Source organism: Borostomias antarcticus, assembly GCF_949987555.1.
Source record: "Borostomias antarcticus genome assembly, chromosome: 18".
NCBI classification, from domain to species: domain Eukaryota; kingdom Metazoa; phylum Chordata; class Actinopteri; order Stomiiformes; family Stomiidae; genus Borostomias; species Borostomias antarcticus.
In genome coordinates this window covers 6,241,793-6,259,872 of record NC_140251.1, presented here as the reverse complement: position 1 = coordinate 6,259,872, position 18,080 = coordinate 6,241,793, and the positions used below count along the sequence as shown (strand labels likewise).

Genomic DNA, 18,080 nt, shown 5'->3' with positions numbered 1-18,080 from the left:
ACAAATGTATATACCCCTACTATTACAGGCGTTCCATTTCTTTTTGGTTGCTTTTGAGTTTCTTTTATATTGGGTCAAAAACTCTTTCTTTGGGTACATTTTCTATCGTTGGATATCTATATCTCTCATTTATCAAACCTTTTCCACACTAAGGCCATCATAAAGCTTTTAAGGTTTAGTGCACTGAAAAGGCCAGTCAAACCTTTTTTGGCCTGATCTTACTCAAATAAAAGTTGACAATATCAAATGCACTTCATTGTTGAAACTAAATAATAAAGGGACACAATTAAAAATGTAAAAGCATTTTCAGTCTTAGAACAACAGTTCACGAGAAACCTTCTCAACAAAGGACCCCTTCAAAAGTCTTGCAGGACACCACTGCAGGTAAGAAGACATGGCTTTCACATTCACGTCTTTCAATAAACCCTGCCCCTGAGTTAGAAGAAATACTGCACAATATACTGTCAAAAGAGGTAGCAATGTACCTATATACAAAAAGAGAAACTGAGGTAGACAATCAGCAACGAGGGGTCAACTACACACCTTTGCTCCAGTGGGAAAAAAAAAACTTAAATATAGAGAAATGTATCTCAATACATTTTCAACATTCTTTAGGACATTCATTGTGGGTGAGCTTTGGTTTAGTTCATACAATAACAGACGCTCAGACAAAAAATTAGACTGAAAATGAGGGAGGGTAAAACGACATTCATCATTCATTACAAAAAATCCTGAGGTAGAGGTGGATTAAGAGCATGCCCCTTTCAGCTTCCTGATCAGTGCTCTTTAGAGAAGGACCAGGGGGCCCAGCTCAGGGGCGTGGGGTGAGGGAAGGTGGTGGGCAGTGCTGAGGCAGGTTGAGGCCAGTTGGGGGTCAGGAGGATCCTGCAGGCTGGGGGGTGTAGTGGACGGGCCGCCCGGCCTGCAGGGCTGACAGGGAGCAGGCCGGACGCGAGGCCAGGGCGGCGGCGGGGACACAGCGGCTCGGCGGCTCCTCGGTTTCCACTAGGAAGCGGGGCCCCTCTTCCTCCGGGGCGGGGCTGTCGTCGGACCCGAAGGACGGAGGCCTGGAGGCGCAGCCGGCGGAGGAGGGCTGGCTCGTCTCGGTGTCCTCACCGGAGTAGTGTCCGGAGTCTCCGGTCCCGTGGCTTCCCTCGCTGGTCTGAGAGCTCTCGGAGTCCCTGAGCGGTCCGTAGAGGATCTGCAGGGAGGCGGGCTGGAGGGGGGCTGAGGCGCCCAGCCTCTCCTCGTACCTCAACACCACCTCACCCGCCTCGTACAAACACGCCCTGTCCTGAGTCTGAGGGAGCCAATCACAGGAGAAGAGGTCAGGCTATGTGTGCCATTGTGAAATGTAATACAAATCTTGAACTTTTTCCTTTTAATATCTGAAAATTCAACTTCTTGACCACTTACATGTCCAATTTTCGGATTCCGCTTCTCCTTCTTGAAACACAGCCACCTCTTAGTTCTGTTGCCAGCGTTGACTGGGCCGGCGCTGTTTATCATCAGATTGGTTCCAACCTAGAACCATTTGAGAGGATTGCATGAGAAATTCAGGAATTCTGCCCCCAAAACACATCTCACTATGTCGTTTTATGTCATTCAGTCTCGATGGAATGTTTCAGTCTTGGACAAAGCCCCATCTCTGGACCCGCGTCTCACCTTGGCGTCTGTGAAGTGACGTCTCATCATTGGCATCAAGGCCTCTGCGTTCTCCTCTGCGTGGCGCTCGCCGGTCCGGGGGAACCCAGCAACCTCCCCGTTCATCACACCGATCACCTTAGAGTTGGAGGATTTCCTGTCGGTGAGTAAAAAAAGTCTAAATGAGTGAATGACATCATGAGTGACGCTCAATAGTGCGGTACGTCCATCATAGGCGGGTGCTTCTATGGTGCAGTTACCTGGATCTGCCTTTACTGATGAGGATCAAGGCACACATGACAATGCAGACCAAGGCGATGCACACGCCCACGATGATCCCTGTCATGGACCTCTGGTCGATGTGGTAGAGGCCGTCAGGGAACACTGGAAGACAAACAGAACACTGTTTCACAGGGGAATCATCTCACACTAGGCAACCACGTCTAGCTGCAGCATTCGAGCCAGCGTTCAGTACAGTTCAACATGTTAGCTCCTTGTCTCTGCTCCCCCAGTCCAACGCTGACCTGCTGTCTCTGAGGGCTGATCGGAGTGGCGGGGGCTCTTGCCACGGTGGTGGCCCCTGGGCCGCAGGAGCAGCTCCACGGTGCCGGAGAAGGGCCCGTCCCCCATCTGGTTGGAGGCGGAGACCTTGACCAGGTAGATGTTTCCCCTCTCCAGCTTCTCCAGCAGCGCCATGGTGTTGCTCCCTGTCAACCACAGCAGACCGCGTCAGAGAGCTCTGACCAGTCACAACACGTCCCTCTCCCACAAACTCTCTTCTTGACACCGGGAGGCTCGGCTAACTAGGCTGTCGATGTCGGGGAAACAAGTTTCCAGAGGTAGCTTTACTTTCCTTCTCAACAAAATGGTTTTTCAACCGCAAGTCTGCGTTAGAATCCCTGTCTATGTTCATCCACACTCTACTCGAACAATAGCCTGTGGATCATGCTGCCTAAAGCATAATATTACATAATACATAATACATCCATGCCTTTATTTGTATAGACCGTATATCCTCCCCCTGGGATTATTTATATTTATAGTATGTACAGTACAGTGCATAATACATACATCCATGCCTTTATTTGTATAGTTTTGTGTAATCTTTGATTTTTTAGGGCACATCACGGAGCCGGCAGTAACATTTCACTGTACATTGTTCACTGTACTATATACACTGAAAAAATAAAATCTGAATGTGAATCTGAAGCCTGTCTGATCACATGTCCCTCACCGTCCCGATGCAGGACCTGCCAGTGTCCAGCCAGCCAGGCCCTCTGGGAGGCGTAGAGGACGGTGTAGTGTGTCACCACCACGTTGGGCTCCTCCGGCTCCCTCCAGGAAACCAGAGCCACGTCGTCCTCAATAAGGGACGCTCGCACCCCCGAAGGCGGGCGGCTGGGAGCTGGAAACAAAAACACACTCTTAGTGAACCATACAGGCAAAAAAAAAGGAGTCTCGCTTTAGTAAATAAACAATTTAGTTGGCGGATGGATGCATACTGGCAATTACGGGGTAGTGATAAAAATAAAGTTTGTATTTACTATGGAAACAGGAGGAATTATTATAAATATCCCTAGTATTTGTTCTTCTATTCTGAGCGCCACCCTGTGGTGAAGATGTGATCTACAGCGTGTTACCTGCTGGTAGAGTCCTCTGGTAGACAACAGAACTCCAGGAACTGGACAGCTGGTCCACATGAAGACGAACCACAAATTCGTAGCGCGTGTTGGGGTCCAGATCCGTCACCATCACACTCTTGTTGGTACTGTGGAGAAACAGGCAGGACAAACGTTCAGACAAACAGCTCAGTCAATGAGCTCGTCATTGCAACACATAGCAGAAAAATGACAGCAGTCTCGTTGAAGTTGTTGCACCGACTCACGTTTGCAGGTAGCGCACGGCGGAGGCGTTCTGTGTGCCGACGGGGGTGCAGCGCGCCGTGTAGCTGACCGCCTTCCTAGAGGCGAAGGCCGGACTGCCCCAACGCAGGTGCACTGCAGACGAGCTGTTTGCCTGGGCATTCACATGGTCAGGGGCTGGGGGGGCCGCCACAAGGTGGTCTCGAACCGCTGATACACACACACACAAACACACACACACACACACACACACAGTTTAGTCAAAGTTATACATTTTCGTCAAAGCGAAAATGGATGTAGAGACCACTGTTAGATTGCCTACTCACAGACACATCCCGGAGTGCTAACAGTCTGATCGGCCTGGTAACCGTCTCCTAGGAGGCTGAAGGCCAACAGCTTGATGTGGTACTTCCTCCTTGGATCTGGAACACAACAGAGATCAATATATCAGCCTCAAATCAGTCACCGACTAACCATCATATTCATGACACAAACATTGTCTAGAACAGTGGTTCTCAACCTTGTTTGAGCTCGGGACCCCTGGCATATTTTAAAAAATCCTGAAGGACCCCCCAGCCTGGGTGCAGACTTTCAAATACGACGACTCCACCAAAGTTGACTGATTCTTGAAGATTTCAAGAGTGAGTGTAATGAGCTGACATTCTGTCCGATATCAGGCTACCCCACACCACCTCCCCACAACAATAAACATACATAGTTCATAAATAAATATTTGGATATGAACACAATTTTCATCATTTTGGCTCTGTACACCACCACAATGGATTTGAAATTCAACATTCAATATGTGCTTTAAGTGCAGACTATCAGCTTTATTTTGGCTGGGGGGGTCCACGAACAAAATTCTTTGTAATTCCTACACTGTTCACCTGATTTGGATGTAAATACCCTCAGATTAAATCTGAACGTCTGCACTTAAAGCATATATTGAATGTAAGTCTGCACTTAAAGCACATATTGAATGTTTCATTTCAAATCCATTGTGGTGGTGTACAGAGCCAAAATGATGAAAATTGTGTCAATGTCCAAATATTTATGGACCTAACTGTATATTATTTAGTAGCATGGCCATCACTATGGTTGGGCCCCAAAAGTGCTAGTGCCCCTCCACTGGTGCCCATATATATATATATATATATATATATATATATATATATATATATATAAATATAAAAATTAATCATAGTATTTTTCTGTTCAATTAGAAATTGTGTGTTTTTTGTTTGACGGCTGCCGTACTGAAAAAGTACTGTAAGTTACACCAATGTAACGGTTATCGCAAGTGTGATTTCAGTTGGGAGTCGAGCTGAGCTGTGCACTCAAGGCCATGCTGACTGTCATCACAGCTTATAGGCCCAAACTTCCTTGCCCTAACTTTAAGAACATCCACCGCAACGAGTGAAAACTAAAAACAGTATAACATCGACAGTTGTTTGGTGCTGGAGAGCAGATCCCTTGATTTTTGCCAACCAGCCACCTCCCATTCACAGAAAATTCAGGGTCTCTGATGTCACCCCAGTCTATCTGTCATGTGTTGTCACGGAGGAGAGAGCCTGAGAAAGAGCAGGCAGCCTGAGGGCCCCGAAACAGAGCTGACAAGGCCAATGAACCCCATGACGGGCGGGATTATCACACACACACACACTCTCTCTCTCTCTCTCTCTCTCACACACACACACACACACACACACACACACACACACGCAGGCACACACATGCACACATACACTGCTGACGGTCTGTCCTCGTCCAAAAACCTTGATGCCAAAAATATAACAGAAGTAGCGGCACATGAGGAGCATACGGTATGACCACTAGGCTGTGCTGTGATGTAGGCTACTGTACGAACAGGAAGTGAGGTACTGTACAAGGAAGAGCAGCTGTGAGGAGGCCAACTGAGGTGGGGGTTAAATGAGGTCTGTACACATTACTAGAACTCCTGCGCAGAACAACGGGATATAAGAGGAATAAGTTCTGAGAAACGAGGAAGGGTCATTGCAGGCCAGTGTTAAGAAAGTGAATATCCTTCCCCTGAAATATGCAATTAAAGCCAGTGTCCTTTGACTTGAAAAGGTACCCCACCACACCAGTCTGCCACATCTACAAAAACCAGAACGTTTTTAGGGAGCGTTAAGATTTGTTTTATGCCTTCAGTGTGAAAGGTTAGACTGTGGGTATTGACCAGCGTAGGTGTTGTGTCCGGGGGGGACGGTGGGGGGATGGGTCCGGGAGCAGTTTTCAGCTGCTGGGACCCGGGGCCCCTGGGACCGGGGGGGGTTTGACTGGGGTCAACGGGTCAGGCCAAGTTAGAACAGAAGGAATCTGGACTCCGGACTGTGGGATAGGAGATGGGCCCCTTTGTTTCTGCCCTGGTGTCCTTCAGACTGGCCCTGATTTAGCCTTCAACTTGGAAGGCACCAGAGAGGATATTACACCATGGACTGATAGTTCTTCAGAAGATGACCCTGATGTCGACTTAAACATAAAACATGAACACTTTCTAGTCATTTCCGAAATCTAGTTCGATTTCCATCTGGTTTACATTTGCAAAACCAGGCGCCCAACCAATCTGTTGATGTACCAAACAACAGAGCTTCTTAAGGCCCGTTCAAACAGATCAAACCAAAAAATGTTCTGTCTTTAGAAGGGTACGACCGTTTTACACTGGTAAACCTGCATCTTTTTAGGTTATTAAGAGTGGAGCGGTGGGGGTAGGATGCAAACCCAAGTCCACCATCTCACGTCCATAGGTCACTCGCCCCCCCCGTCCAGCTCTGGCCAGTCCCAGGGGGCTTTGTGTGTCCAGCTGGAGGAGGGGTGGGGGGGAGCGGCCAGGGCAGGTCTCAAAGGGCAGCCCAGGTCCCGGACCTAGGACACAATGGCCAGGGGTGATTATGCAGGGCCGGGGATGGGAAACGGCAGTGGGAGAGACATCTGGGCCCCGACCTTCGACCCTGGGAGTCTGCGCTCACACAACGCTGCGGCAGGGGGGGAGAGGGGCCACTGCTGCTGAGGGAAAGCAGGGTCAAGCCATATTGATTTGGAGGGGGGGGGGGTCGAGAAATACTAAGAAGTGTCACTGCCCACTGAAAGTAATTAGGAAATGCAAAATAAGGCAGTCGATTTGTTTGAGGGAAAGAAAGGTTTTCTATCTCTGTTTAAAGCCTCTCCCACAACCACAAATACTAGAAGCAACAGTAGACTGATACAGTGTCCAAGTGATAATTTCACTACTGTAAGTTCAGGAGTTGAGGTGACATTAGCTAACGAATTTGAGAAGGAGGAAAAGTTAGCTAAACTGTTTTTCATCACTTTGAGATGAAAAGTGCTTATAAAGACAATGAATAATAATTATAATTATCATTATGATGATGATGCTGATTATCATTATTATTATTATTATTATTATTATTATTATTGGATCTATTTCTCATTAAATTCACCACTGTGTGAATTAAGTCAGTGTAATGCGCTGCTCCATGGAGGCAGTCTCCCTCACCAAGGCCACTGATGGTATAGTGGGAGTCCTGAGGCTGGAGCTGGATGCTGGGCTGCTCCGGCTGGCCCTCCTGGTGGTAAGAGAGCCGGTAGCCCTGGACCTCCACGGCTCCTGGAGGCGGCTGCCAGTGCACTGTGATGGAGGTGCAGTTGACAGGCTCCAGTCGCAGCAGCGGGGCCAACGGCACTGCGGGGACACAGAAGAGCACTCATGAGGGACGCGTACTGTAAACACGTCTTCTTATGATCGTCACGTGGAGCCCATTCACAGCTCTGCTTGCTTCAGCCTCTTAACAAAGCCAATGCAAGGCTGATACAAAGACACCACTTAGCTTCATGTACAGTGGGGGTGAATCGATAAGCTCATCTAGAGAACATCACACTGAAAGCTGTCAGTAACTGGAAAATCAACTCAGTGAATCAGTCTCTACAAGGACAACAACACAATAGACCAATAGAATCCAACATCTTTCCAAAGGCTCTTTTACTGACTTACATAGCCAAGAGTGGCACGGTAAGTGAACTATTCTGTGACGTATGCTATGTATTATTACACATTTGTAACATGTTTTATGCTGCTTTTGTGCATGGTTTTATTATCACAAAGCCTCTGGATGATATATAGTCTATTGACTTTTTTGTGTGTTAAATGGCAGTTCTGATATTTCCCTTGTTTCGATGTCTGGTTGTCTTGGAATATCAATTTGTTAATATGGCAACCAAGACTTATATGGGTGAAATTGTCTATATTTACACTTTGCTTTGAAATCAATGTATTCTCCACTCTGTTGAAAAGTGACTTGAATAGAAACAGCTGGCTTCACAATAACCGCCACCCACACACCCATACACGCACATGCACATGCACACACACACACACACACACACACACACACACACACACACACACACACACACACACACACACACACACACACACACACACCTCCAGGAGCTCCATCCATTCCGAATGGCTGACACACTGTTCTGGACTGCTTGTCTGCAGATTATGAATCTGTTGGTTACTCCCAGAGAGAATTCTTCTTTACCATCAAACTCCCAATGTTCAAACTCAAAATATAGTTTAGGAAGAAAAACAAGCTCCCCCCAACACACAAGGCCGTGAAAAGACCCTGTTCTTCCCCCACACAGACGCCTGGGGCCCTCTCTTTATGACCCGTGACCGAGGCTGCTCTAACACCACTGACAGTGCAGGCCAAAGGTCCCTGGGTAACCAACACAAAGACTGTGGGACAATGCTACCAGAGCACAGCCTGGTCATGAGGTGGGACAATGCTACCAGAGCACAGCCTGGTCATGAGGTGGGACAATGTTACCAGAGAACAGCCTGGTCATGAGTTGACCACTCTGCATGGTTGGGGCTGCTGGGGTTTCAATAGCAATGTGACAAGACGTGCAAAGTTAGCCGCTCTGTATGGACTAGTAGTCATGAGCACCCGGTGTGACATGATAGATTCTCAGCAAAGTTTTAGTTTCGAGACTCAATTGAACCGTCCTTTGCGATTTCTTTTGAGCCATCAAATAGAAAGAAAAAACGTTTTTAACCCAAACCTAGGCTGGATCCCATAACCATTTAAGGGTCCAGACCCACCATATTGTCATGTTCAGGGAGACCACATGGAGATGTACAGTACCAAGAGATCCGGCTAAACCACACATGACTTGATGACATTAGCCTCCCAGAGTATCACCTGCAGCATGTCCAGCTGTGCCCTTACCTCTGGTGCTGGACATTTTGGGCGTGCGGTGGGACGTCCAGGCCGGTGGTTCACACCAGCCCACGCGGGTGGCGGCGGCCATGCGGAGCAGGTAGATGGTGTCCGGCTGCAGGCCATCCAGGACGTGCCAGGTGCTGTTCTGGGGCAGCTCCAGCTCGCTGACGGCGCCGTCCGCGGCCGTGCGGTAGGCCAGGCGGTAGGCCGAAACCTGGCCGCGGCTCAGCTTGGCGGGGAGGGGCTCCCAGCTCACCTGGATGTCCGTGGGACTGTGGCTGGTCAGCCTGAGCTCCGGAGTACGCAGGGGCACTGCGGGCAAAACCGGTGGAGGCACACATCACTCACCTTGTCTTAAACATGAATTTCCAAAGACGGCCGAAGCGAATTATTTCAAAAAGGATGCTGGGAGTTGCGGTGTTCTTGACTCACCGTCCTCCAGGGTGTGCTGGCTGACTTGGTCAGACATGCGGCTGGCTCCCATCGGCATGTAGGCCACAATGTAGAAGGTATAGTTCCTCGCCGGCTCCAGGTCGTCAATGATGTAGCTGGTGGTGTCATTACCGATAACGGCTTGGTATTCTTCATTGTTTAGACCTGGATTTAAATGAATAAAGGAAAAAAGGAAAAGGATATTTTAGCTTTAATGCAATTTGCCACTATCCGCTCAGCTCCCTCTAAAAAAGCCAACAAGCAGACATGAGCCTTTTAAAGCCTTTTAAAACATGCAGCATGTAAACAGGCATATGTCACTGTCTGAGTTAGCTTGTGTTTCCCACATGTCCTTTCTTATATTCTGTAAACATCAAGCTAATGCAAAGCAGAGCCACATTCTCCCTTAAATTCACATCATTCCTGTCTCGCCTCCAGGCCTCTTGGAACGAGACGTAATCAAATGTCAGGAGAAAAAAAGGTCATATACTTTTGCTTTGCTTCCTTAATTCTCTGAAGCGTGTCACACAGATGTATCTCGAAAAACTTGAATCACATGTTTGTGGGTTTTACTCGTAAGCTTGAGCTCAATGCAAACTTCACTCACAAGCTTGAGTAATGCAAACTTTTCAATGCGTTGAAAATGGTGTCCTGCCCCTTTAACAGCTAGCAGTGAAGTGGGAAGGGGACAATGGCAGACCAGGGCCTGTTGTTATTTTAGTGAGTTTCTATTCTTTCTCCTTGACCTCTGCTCTGCCTGGCAACAACAGATGGCCTCCACTAAGGAGAGTTGGTCTCAGATAAGAGAGCTCAGTCATCTCACTCAAAACGCTTCCATACCTTCAGTTCACAACTCCAACAATATTTCATCAGGATCTCTTTTCATCATCTTTGAGTGACACCTACACCAAGATGTATTGGTATAGTCTCTCCCCATCTTACCTTCGGCCTTCATGTAGTGAACAGAGTAGGCGATGACTTTGTCTGCGTTGTAGAGCGGCCTCTCCCAGGCCAGCAGGATGGCAGAGCTGGAGATGGTCTCGGCGTGGACGTTCCTGGGCGCGCTGGGCCGGTCCTCGGACATGACCACGATCAGCCGTGCCAGGGAGAGGACAGAGCCCTGCTCGTTCTCCGCCAGGCACTGGTAGATGGCGTCGTCCTCGGGGATGATCTGAGTGATGACCAGTTTGCTGGGGGGAAGGGGGGGGGGGTTAATGTAAACATCAACATAGTCTTTCTTGTTCATGTTCAAGGCCATGTAAAGCTTTAATGTTGTTCCTAGGTACTGCTGAGTGGTGATGTGATACCTGTTGTTACTAGGTCCGATGAGTGGTGATGTGAAACCTATTGTGACTGTTGTTACTTGGTACAGATGAGTGGTGAGGAAGGTGATACCTGCTATGACTGTTGTTAGATGAGTGGTGAGGAAGGTGATACCTGCTATAACGGTTGTTAGATGAGTGGTGATGTGATACCTGTTATAACTGTTGTTAGATGAGTGGTGATGTGATACCTGTTATAACTGTTGTTAGACGAGTGGTGATGTGATACCTGTTGTACATCTTGATTCTGCCGTTCAGGTGCACCTCCTCTCCGTTCTTCAGCCAGGTGATCCGGGGCGGGGGGACCCCCTCAGCCTGGCACATGAAGCGGGCAGTGCCCGCCCGGGGACGTGTCTGGCTTTCCGGCTTCTCCACTATGGACGGGGGCACTAGAGCGACAGAGAAGAGAGAAGTTGTGAAAACAAGCACACACACACACACACACAAATTACACCAGGGGGAGATGCTAGCATATTTGGTTTATTCATGCTCTGGACGCGGGGACAGATGAGCGGTTCGTTACCCAGCACGGTGAGGTTGGCGGCGGCGACGGTGTGGTTGCGCGTTCCCGGGGTGGTGGCCCTGCAGAGGTAGACGCCGCTGTGCTGGGGCTGGACGTTGATGATGACCAGGTTGCCGCTGCCCAGCACCTGGGCGTTGTACACGTCTATGGGCTTGCCGTCGGCCCGGCTCCAGGAGATGATGGGCCTGGGGTTCCCCGTGGCCACGCACTCCAGAACCGCCGTCCGGAGCAGGGGTGTGGTGAGGTTCTGGGGCCCGGTGATGATGCTGGGTCTCTGGAGGGGTTTGGGGCCAGCACCTTCAGATGAGGAACAGGGATTCATATCTACTCATTAGTGCCCGTTTCATACAGGGGTTGACATGCACGGTCAGGGTATTCCGTCTCTGAGCCGTCTACACACCTAGACCCAGGCTGACGGTCAGCGTCGCCTCGCTGCTCCTCACGCGATTGCCAATGTTTGTCGCCACACAGCGGTATTGTCCAGCATCTTCCATTTGAACATTGTAGATTTGAAGAACTCCATTGGGCAAAACAGTGATTCTAGGGATAGAGAGACAATATGAATATAATATGTATATACAGTATAAAAATATACAACATACAAGGCAGAATAGTAGCACTGTTTAGATGGACAGCAGTCAGAGGAGTAGATGATGGATGAGAATGGAGATGGTTTGATCAGGTACCTGTCCGTCTCCAGGGGGAGTGTGCTTTGGTTGAGCTCCCAGGTGATGGTAGCAGGAGGAGTGGAGGTGACATGGCAGGAGAACCTGGCCACCGAGCCCGCAGTCACCACCACGGACACAGGCTGCACCACCAAGGGTGACATACCTGGGACACGATGAGACCACCATTCAGACACGACATACAGACCAAGCAACCAGGTTTGAGTATATCCCAGTCAATAGAGACATGGCTTTGATACCTAGCATCTGAATTAATGTAGGTTGTTTGTAAGCAGGACACAACTGTAAAAGATACCTGGTCTCAGTATGCTCTTCCCTGTCTAAATAAAGGCTTCTATCTATCTATCTATCTATCTATCTATCTATCTATCTATCTATCTATCTATCTATCTATCTATCTATCTATCTATCTATCTATCTATCTATCTATCTATCTATCTATCTATCTATCTATCTATCTACTGTATCTATCTATCTATCCATCCATCCATCCATCCATCCATCCATCCATCCATCCATCCATCCGTCCATCCATCCATCCATCTCTCTATCTATCCATCTCTCTATATCAGCTCTTCTGTAATTCAATAGGAAAGTTATAAGATGTATCGACAAATAATAATTTTGTTTATCTGATTCCATTGCTTGTTAATTATATATCTTCTTTCAGTCTAGTGTGGAGGGTTAGGACTGTCAAACCCCGATAATGAGGAAATGGATCATTTCAAGCCACCGTGATCTTGTCTTTGAGCAGCTATCAGGTCCGATACTACCCAGCTGCTTGGATCAATGGATCAATGGGAGGGTGACATTGACTGATGCATCGTCATAGATAAAGACCAATCAATAAGCTCTCCTCACTCAGTGAGAATTACCCTTGGCCATTGTTCAGCAATATGAGTCTTCAAACTACATATAGATTGGGTATGTTTGAGAGATGGGAAAGAACTATAACTTAAGTTCATGACCAAAATCTTCAGAGATAAACGTTGTCATTGAGAGTCGTTCCAAAGCAGAGAAACATTTAGTGTTGTCATGTTAGATGTAGATTATCATACATTATGTGACGTGATGCTAATCCTTTATGCAGAGTCACATCCTGACATGGGGTAGTCAGGTTTCTACAAACGCGGAAAAACAAAACATTTTAGAAGAATGCAGGTAATGACAAGGTGTTAAACCCTCCCCCAAGAGGTTAATAACTTCTCTTCTACCGCCTTTGGTCACAGGAAGGCTCAAATCAATAATGTGTTAAAGGAAATCTATGCTTCTACATTTAAATGATGTTCGTAAAAATATTTCAATTTAACAATTTAACAACATTCACACCATCTTTCATTGTCATATACTGTACAGTATATTTGCATATTGGTGGGTCTATGTGACACTGTATAACAGCTATAAACCCACTTATTAGTCCACAGAGTATACTTTTTAATTATTACTCACGACTCACATAAAAACTGTACAATTAAAGCAAATTAGCTATTGGAATATACCTCCTTATTCACGCTCAGTCACAAGTACACCACTGAGCAGCATGTAGCCCTGTCCACCCAGAGAACTGGTTAAGATGATCTAACGTCCACTCCCCACCCGCCATTACGCTGCTGCTGGTGGGCGTGGCCACAGCACTAATGTGGTCAGGTGGGTGTGGCCACGGCAGACTGGTCCACTAGTGTGGCCAGCAGCAGACTGATCCACCAATGTAGTCAGCAGTGTCGTAAAGCACAAATCAATGGCCAGCACAAAAGAGGTCAGGGTTCGACTCCCCTCCCCGAGCCCCCTGTCCATCCAATTTCAAACCAAAATTGGGGACCCACTCAGATCGAAGTCAGTTTGCCAATTGTCTACCAAACCGGTTCTTGCATATCTTATCTTTATGCGTCCTGTACTATAGGCTGCTCTGTGCCTAGTAATGTGATGCAGTGTTTTGAGAGAGAAACAAGATGCTGTCAACACTTGGAGCTTGTTTCTTGGCTATTGATAAATATATGGCAGAGAGAGACTGTTATAGCATTGCAGAGTTGAGAATAAGACCTGTTCAACCACATGATAAGTTGGACCTGTGTGTGTAACAAAGGAGCTGTGCTTGACAATGCCAGAGAGAGACAGAGAGGATGAAAAGGGTCCATGGTCAAACGACAGGACAGCAGGGTAACATAGCCAGCGCAGCCCAGTGACATCACAAAGCCTTTCCCATGTGACCTCTGACCCTGTGTGCTTCTGGACAGAAGGGGAGCAGAAAGGGTGTGGGGCCCATCCTCAACCCCCAGCCTACAGCTGACCTAGACCTTAACCCATTAGGTGCCAGCAATCTCAACTATAGGAGAAACAAATAAAGCTTTCTAGGAAAATATGGTGAAAATGTTTTTCCTTTCACTATAGTGGGTGGGTATACAACAGTCACATAAAAAAACACGCCTGTAATCAACACGGATGGTTCATGTTGCTTCAGAGGTCTTTGCTTTTCAAATCAGTGTTTTAAACACATAGGGGAAGGTAGGATGTTTTCAAATATCTGTAAGATTCTGCTTCCCGTCCATTAATATTCTTTCCAAAAGCCCTGAAGATAGTATGCAGAAAACACATGGGCCTGGACCACAGCAAAGCCCTGCCCATGGTAGGACTGGCCTGGTGAATAGACACAGCTGTCCTGGCCACTGATACGTGGACAAACGAATGGCCTGAAAAACTAGTCTTTTCTTTTGGGGCAGTCAGGGGAACTCCACACAAAAGGGCAAATGTGAATGGCCTTTTAGAGATTCCTCTGTGTTGCAGACCACAGAACAATCGCCCAGAGCAGTAGTATCAAGTGAACCAACATAACACAATTCTCACAACTTTTTTGCCCAGTGATCTGTTTGGGGGGAAAATCTGCATGTATGTGTGTTGTCCTAAATGTGTGTTTTGCTAAATATTCCTTGTATACCCGCCACTACAAAAGCAATATCAGACCAAGCTATTAACAAGGACATTTTATTAGCTTTCTGATAGACTCTCCATCAGTGCTTAATTGTCCCTTAAAACAAGTCTGTAACTGCTCGACAGCCTTTATCACCAAGACTGCCCTCTCTCTGGAACACTGCATAACTTCTAATTACATGGAAACCTGACTTTAGGACTTGGAGATTTTCCTCAATAAAGAAGGAACAGGAGGAGGAGGGGTCCATCTGGTCCCCATCTCCCGGGTAACGACCTATGACCCTGCTGGTCTGATATGTTGACACCACAAAGTGGACACCACCATTAGATCCAAAATCCTCATCCATTTGGCTACCAAAATGAACTTGGGCCTTTGCATATTTCCAATGGTGCTGAAAAGAGAAAACGTTCACACATGTAAATCTGTTATCTTGATCTCCATACTTACTTGCGATAGTCAGACGTGATCTTTGGCTTAGGATGGCTCCATATTTGTTCTGAGAAAGGCACTGGTAGAAGCCTTGGTCAGAATGCTCCCTGTCCCTCCTGGCCTCAGGGATGTATAGAGAACCGTTGGAGAGAAACTGCACGTGCGTTCCCTCCACTAGCGCTCCGTTCTTCAGCCACCTGAGCGTGACGGGAGGGTGTCCATGGGCCTGACAGTCCAGGACCACCGGGTCCTTTGGTATTACAGTGACATCGCTGGGTTCTGTGATGAAGGACAGCTCACTGAAACAAAACACAGCTGGACAGAGGGGAACATCAGCATTAGAGGAAGACCGGAGGGCAGTGGTAGACTATGGCACAATCACAGCTGGCTGGCAGTTGAAACTAGGAGAAAAATACAGTAGCCGAAAATAAAAAATAAAATAATCCAATAAAAGATTTGCATAACAAAACACTCGCCTATTTTCTATTCCATAAAAAGCAAATACATGGATGAGTGTCACTGAGAGACTGTAGGCTAGATGTAGGAAGACTTTTACCATAGGCCTACATCTGACCACTTCGTTTAGTGAAATTAGCAATTCCATTAATGAGTAGAGGGTCTGATTAAAGGAAGCACAACGCCGATGTCTCTTCAATTCGTTTGAGGTGATAGTTTGATAGTTAAAAACGGGTTGAAATGGCACAGGGTGCAGATACTTCAAAACATCCATGTGTCGGTCAGCAATTAAGAAGTGGATATTGGCCAAGTCGCAATCAGCTAGGCTACTTCAAAACTCGTTTACTGATCTAGCACAATATCATTAAACAATGCAAAAATATTATAGTTCTAATTCATTTTTCTTGGTATCTCATCCGCCCAAACGTTGTGTCCACAGTGGCTGGTCATCCGGTCATCAACGACCCCTAAGATCCAGCAAATAATTAGCCTACTGACCATTATCAATGATGTAAAATAATTAATTAAATAAATACTTACTTGAGAGTGGAAGACATAAAACGAAAAACAGCAAATGCTGTAGAAGTTTCTTTTTAAAATAAGCCATTTATCCAGATTGTTCAGTCATTTTCACGCCCGCGGACCACCGTTCCCCATCGTGCTGTGTGCCTCTCCAGATCACTAATGATTCTGGCGCTACGACAACTCCTTATTGGTGCGAGGGACCCCCTCCCCTTGACGCATGCGCTCCGACATCCAGCGCTCAACCAACCAATGTACGCACAACTGGATCAGGATATTTTGTGTGCATCTAGATGCAATTATTAGTCTATATGGACAAAACCACCAAAGTATGCATTTCTCTCTGACTAAGCATGTAATGTAAGCAGTGGTTGGCCAGAAATTGTGCCATGCCCATAGAATATTCTAGAGTAGCCTAGACCTATAGGTTTTAATGTCAATCCACCTGTAGTTGGATACTCAAGAGATTGCAACTTCATTTCAAATAAAAACTACTTGATTATTTCGTTTCGTCCCTATTTCCAGGAATACAAAATGCTGTTATCAAGGGCCACTGGACAAACTGATGATCAGGTCACATTGGGAGACAGCTGCTCCGAACATAAACCTTGGTAATTATGAAGAGATATTGATGGGTGCAAGTCAGCTGCCTAATGAATTCTGATATTGATCCGACGCCCGTGCCTTTTGACAATGACCCTGCAGTCCCACGGCCCTCACTCGATAGCGCGACAATAGAGTCCAGCTGTGAAGCCAGTCAGCTGTTTCAGCAAAAATCCCCTCTCCCCATAAGTAAAACTGAAGTGAGTCGAAATGTATATAGGCCTAATATTACTAGGCCTAACAGTAACAAACATTTCAGCTTATATATGATGTTACATTTTATGTCAATCTTCAATTGTAAACTAATCTAATTTGATACAATACCAGGGACCCACATCTTGGAACGCCTGTCCAGCCAAATGAGATGGGGTGTGCTGTATAATTATATATTGATTAGAGCTGACCATTGATTTAATCATTTCGGACCGAAGAGATCGTGGCGGTCAAGATAATGATATCCAATAGGCCTATTCTGCTTTAACGTTCATTCGTTTATAAATAATATATTTATCCTGAGCTGAAATCAGGCCATTGTTTATAATAATTTCAACCCCAAGACTTCCTGCTCTTATGAAAATGTTCGTGCTGTGACATAGGGCCTACAGAAACATGTACAGGCTTATCTGTCTCAAGTTCATGACTAAGTAGTAGAACTACTAGCGCTACTACTAATAATACTAAGACCACTACCTGCTAACTGATAGATAGGTGATGTTGTAATATGCGGTCTTATCAAATGTATTGGAAACATGTAAACATAATCAACGATCTTTCTATCATTCAAAAAAGGGATGTCTCGTTTTGGTAATGCTGGTCAAACCTGGTGACTTGCGCAGGACAAATGTGGCTGTGTGGAGGTGGAGGGCACCGCATGGCCAGAGGTCGGCCAGGGAGACCATGATCAATAGAGTAAAGGTCATTAACATGTTATGAATATGGGCAGGCCATGGGAAAGCCAAGCCGAGGCCAACCGACTCTGCTGTCATTGGTCAGAGGGTGTGTCTGCCTGGTCTGGGACAGACCCGTCCCGGTGACCTCTAAGGTCATCGGAGGGGCTGACGTGACCTCCGACCTCAAGACGGGGGATGGTGGAAAATGTGTCACACTGCATGGTAGTGCTGAGTGGCTTCAGTAAACATGTTTAATAATATTATGTCATTGGTATTTCTTGTTTTCACTGTACAAGGGGTTTCAGTCACATTTTTGTACAAGTGGAGTTCTGGCCGGTCAAAAATAACAAAACTACTTTCTATCTAAATGAACTCAGGTCATATAGCTTCAGTCTTAAAACTCAAAATCCACAAAACTGAGAAGAACCGTGCTATCAGCACATCTGTGTGTGTGTGCGTATGATTTAGAAGACTGTAAAATATTGTCAAATATTCAAATAGTCAAACAGGAGGAGCAGATTCTTTAAAAAAGT

The 18,080-nt window shown here is 46.7% G+C and overlaps 1 protein-coding gene across 1 annotated transcript; it reads right to left on the bottom strand.

Moving 5' to 3' along the window:
• Nucleotides 1-874: 874 nt before the first annotated feature.
• On the bottom strand, nt 875-16,139 carry LOC311320643 (protogenin B-like; the record flags this gene model as incomplete). The annotated part of the gene is made up of 18 exons (XM_084452446.1): nt 875-1,300; nt 1,666-1,801; nt 1,905-2,028; nt 2,169-2,351; nt 2,879-3,049; nt 3,285-3,412; nt 3,530-3,716; nt 3,833-3,928; nt 7,027-7,212; nt 8,765-9,070; nt 9,191-9,355; nt 10,133-10,380; nt 10,742-10,901; nt 11,036-11,332; nt 11,442-11,575; nt 11,722-11,866; nt 15,095-15,391; nt 16,073-16,139. The coding sequence occupies 18 exons, from the start codon at nt 16,137-16,139 to the stop codon at nt 875-877; spliced, it is 3,456 nt and encodes a 1,151-aa protein (XP_084308572.1).
• Between the last annotated feature and the right edge of the window lie 1,941 nt (nt 16,140-18,080).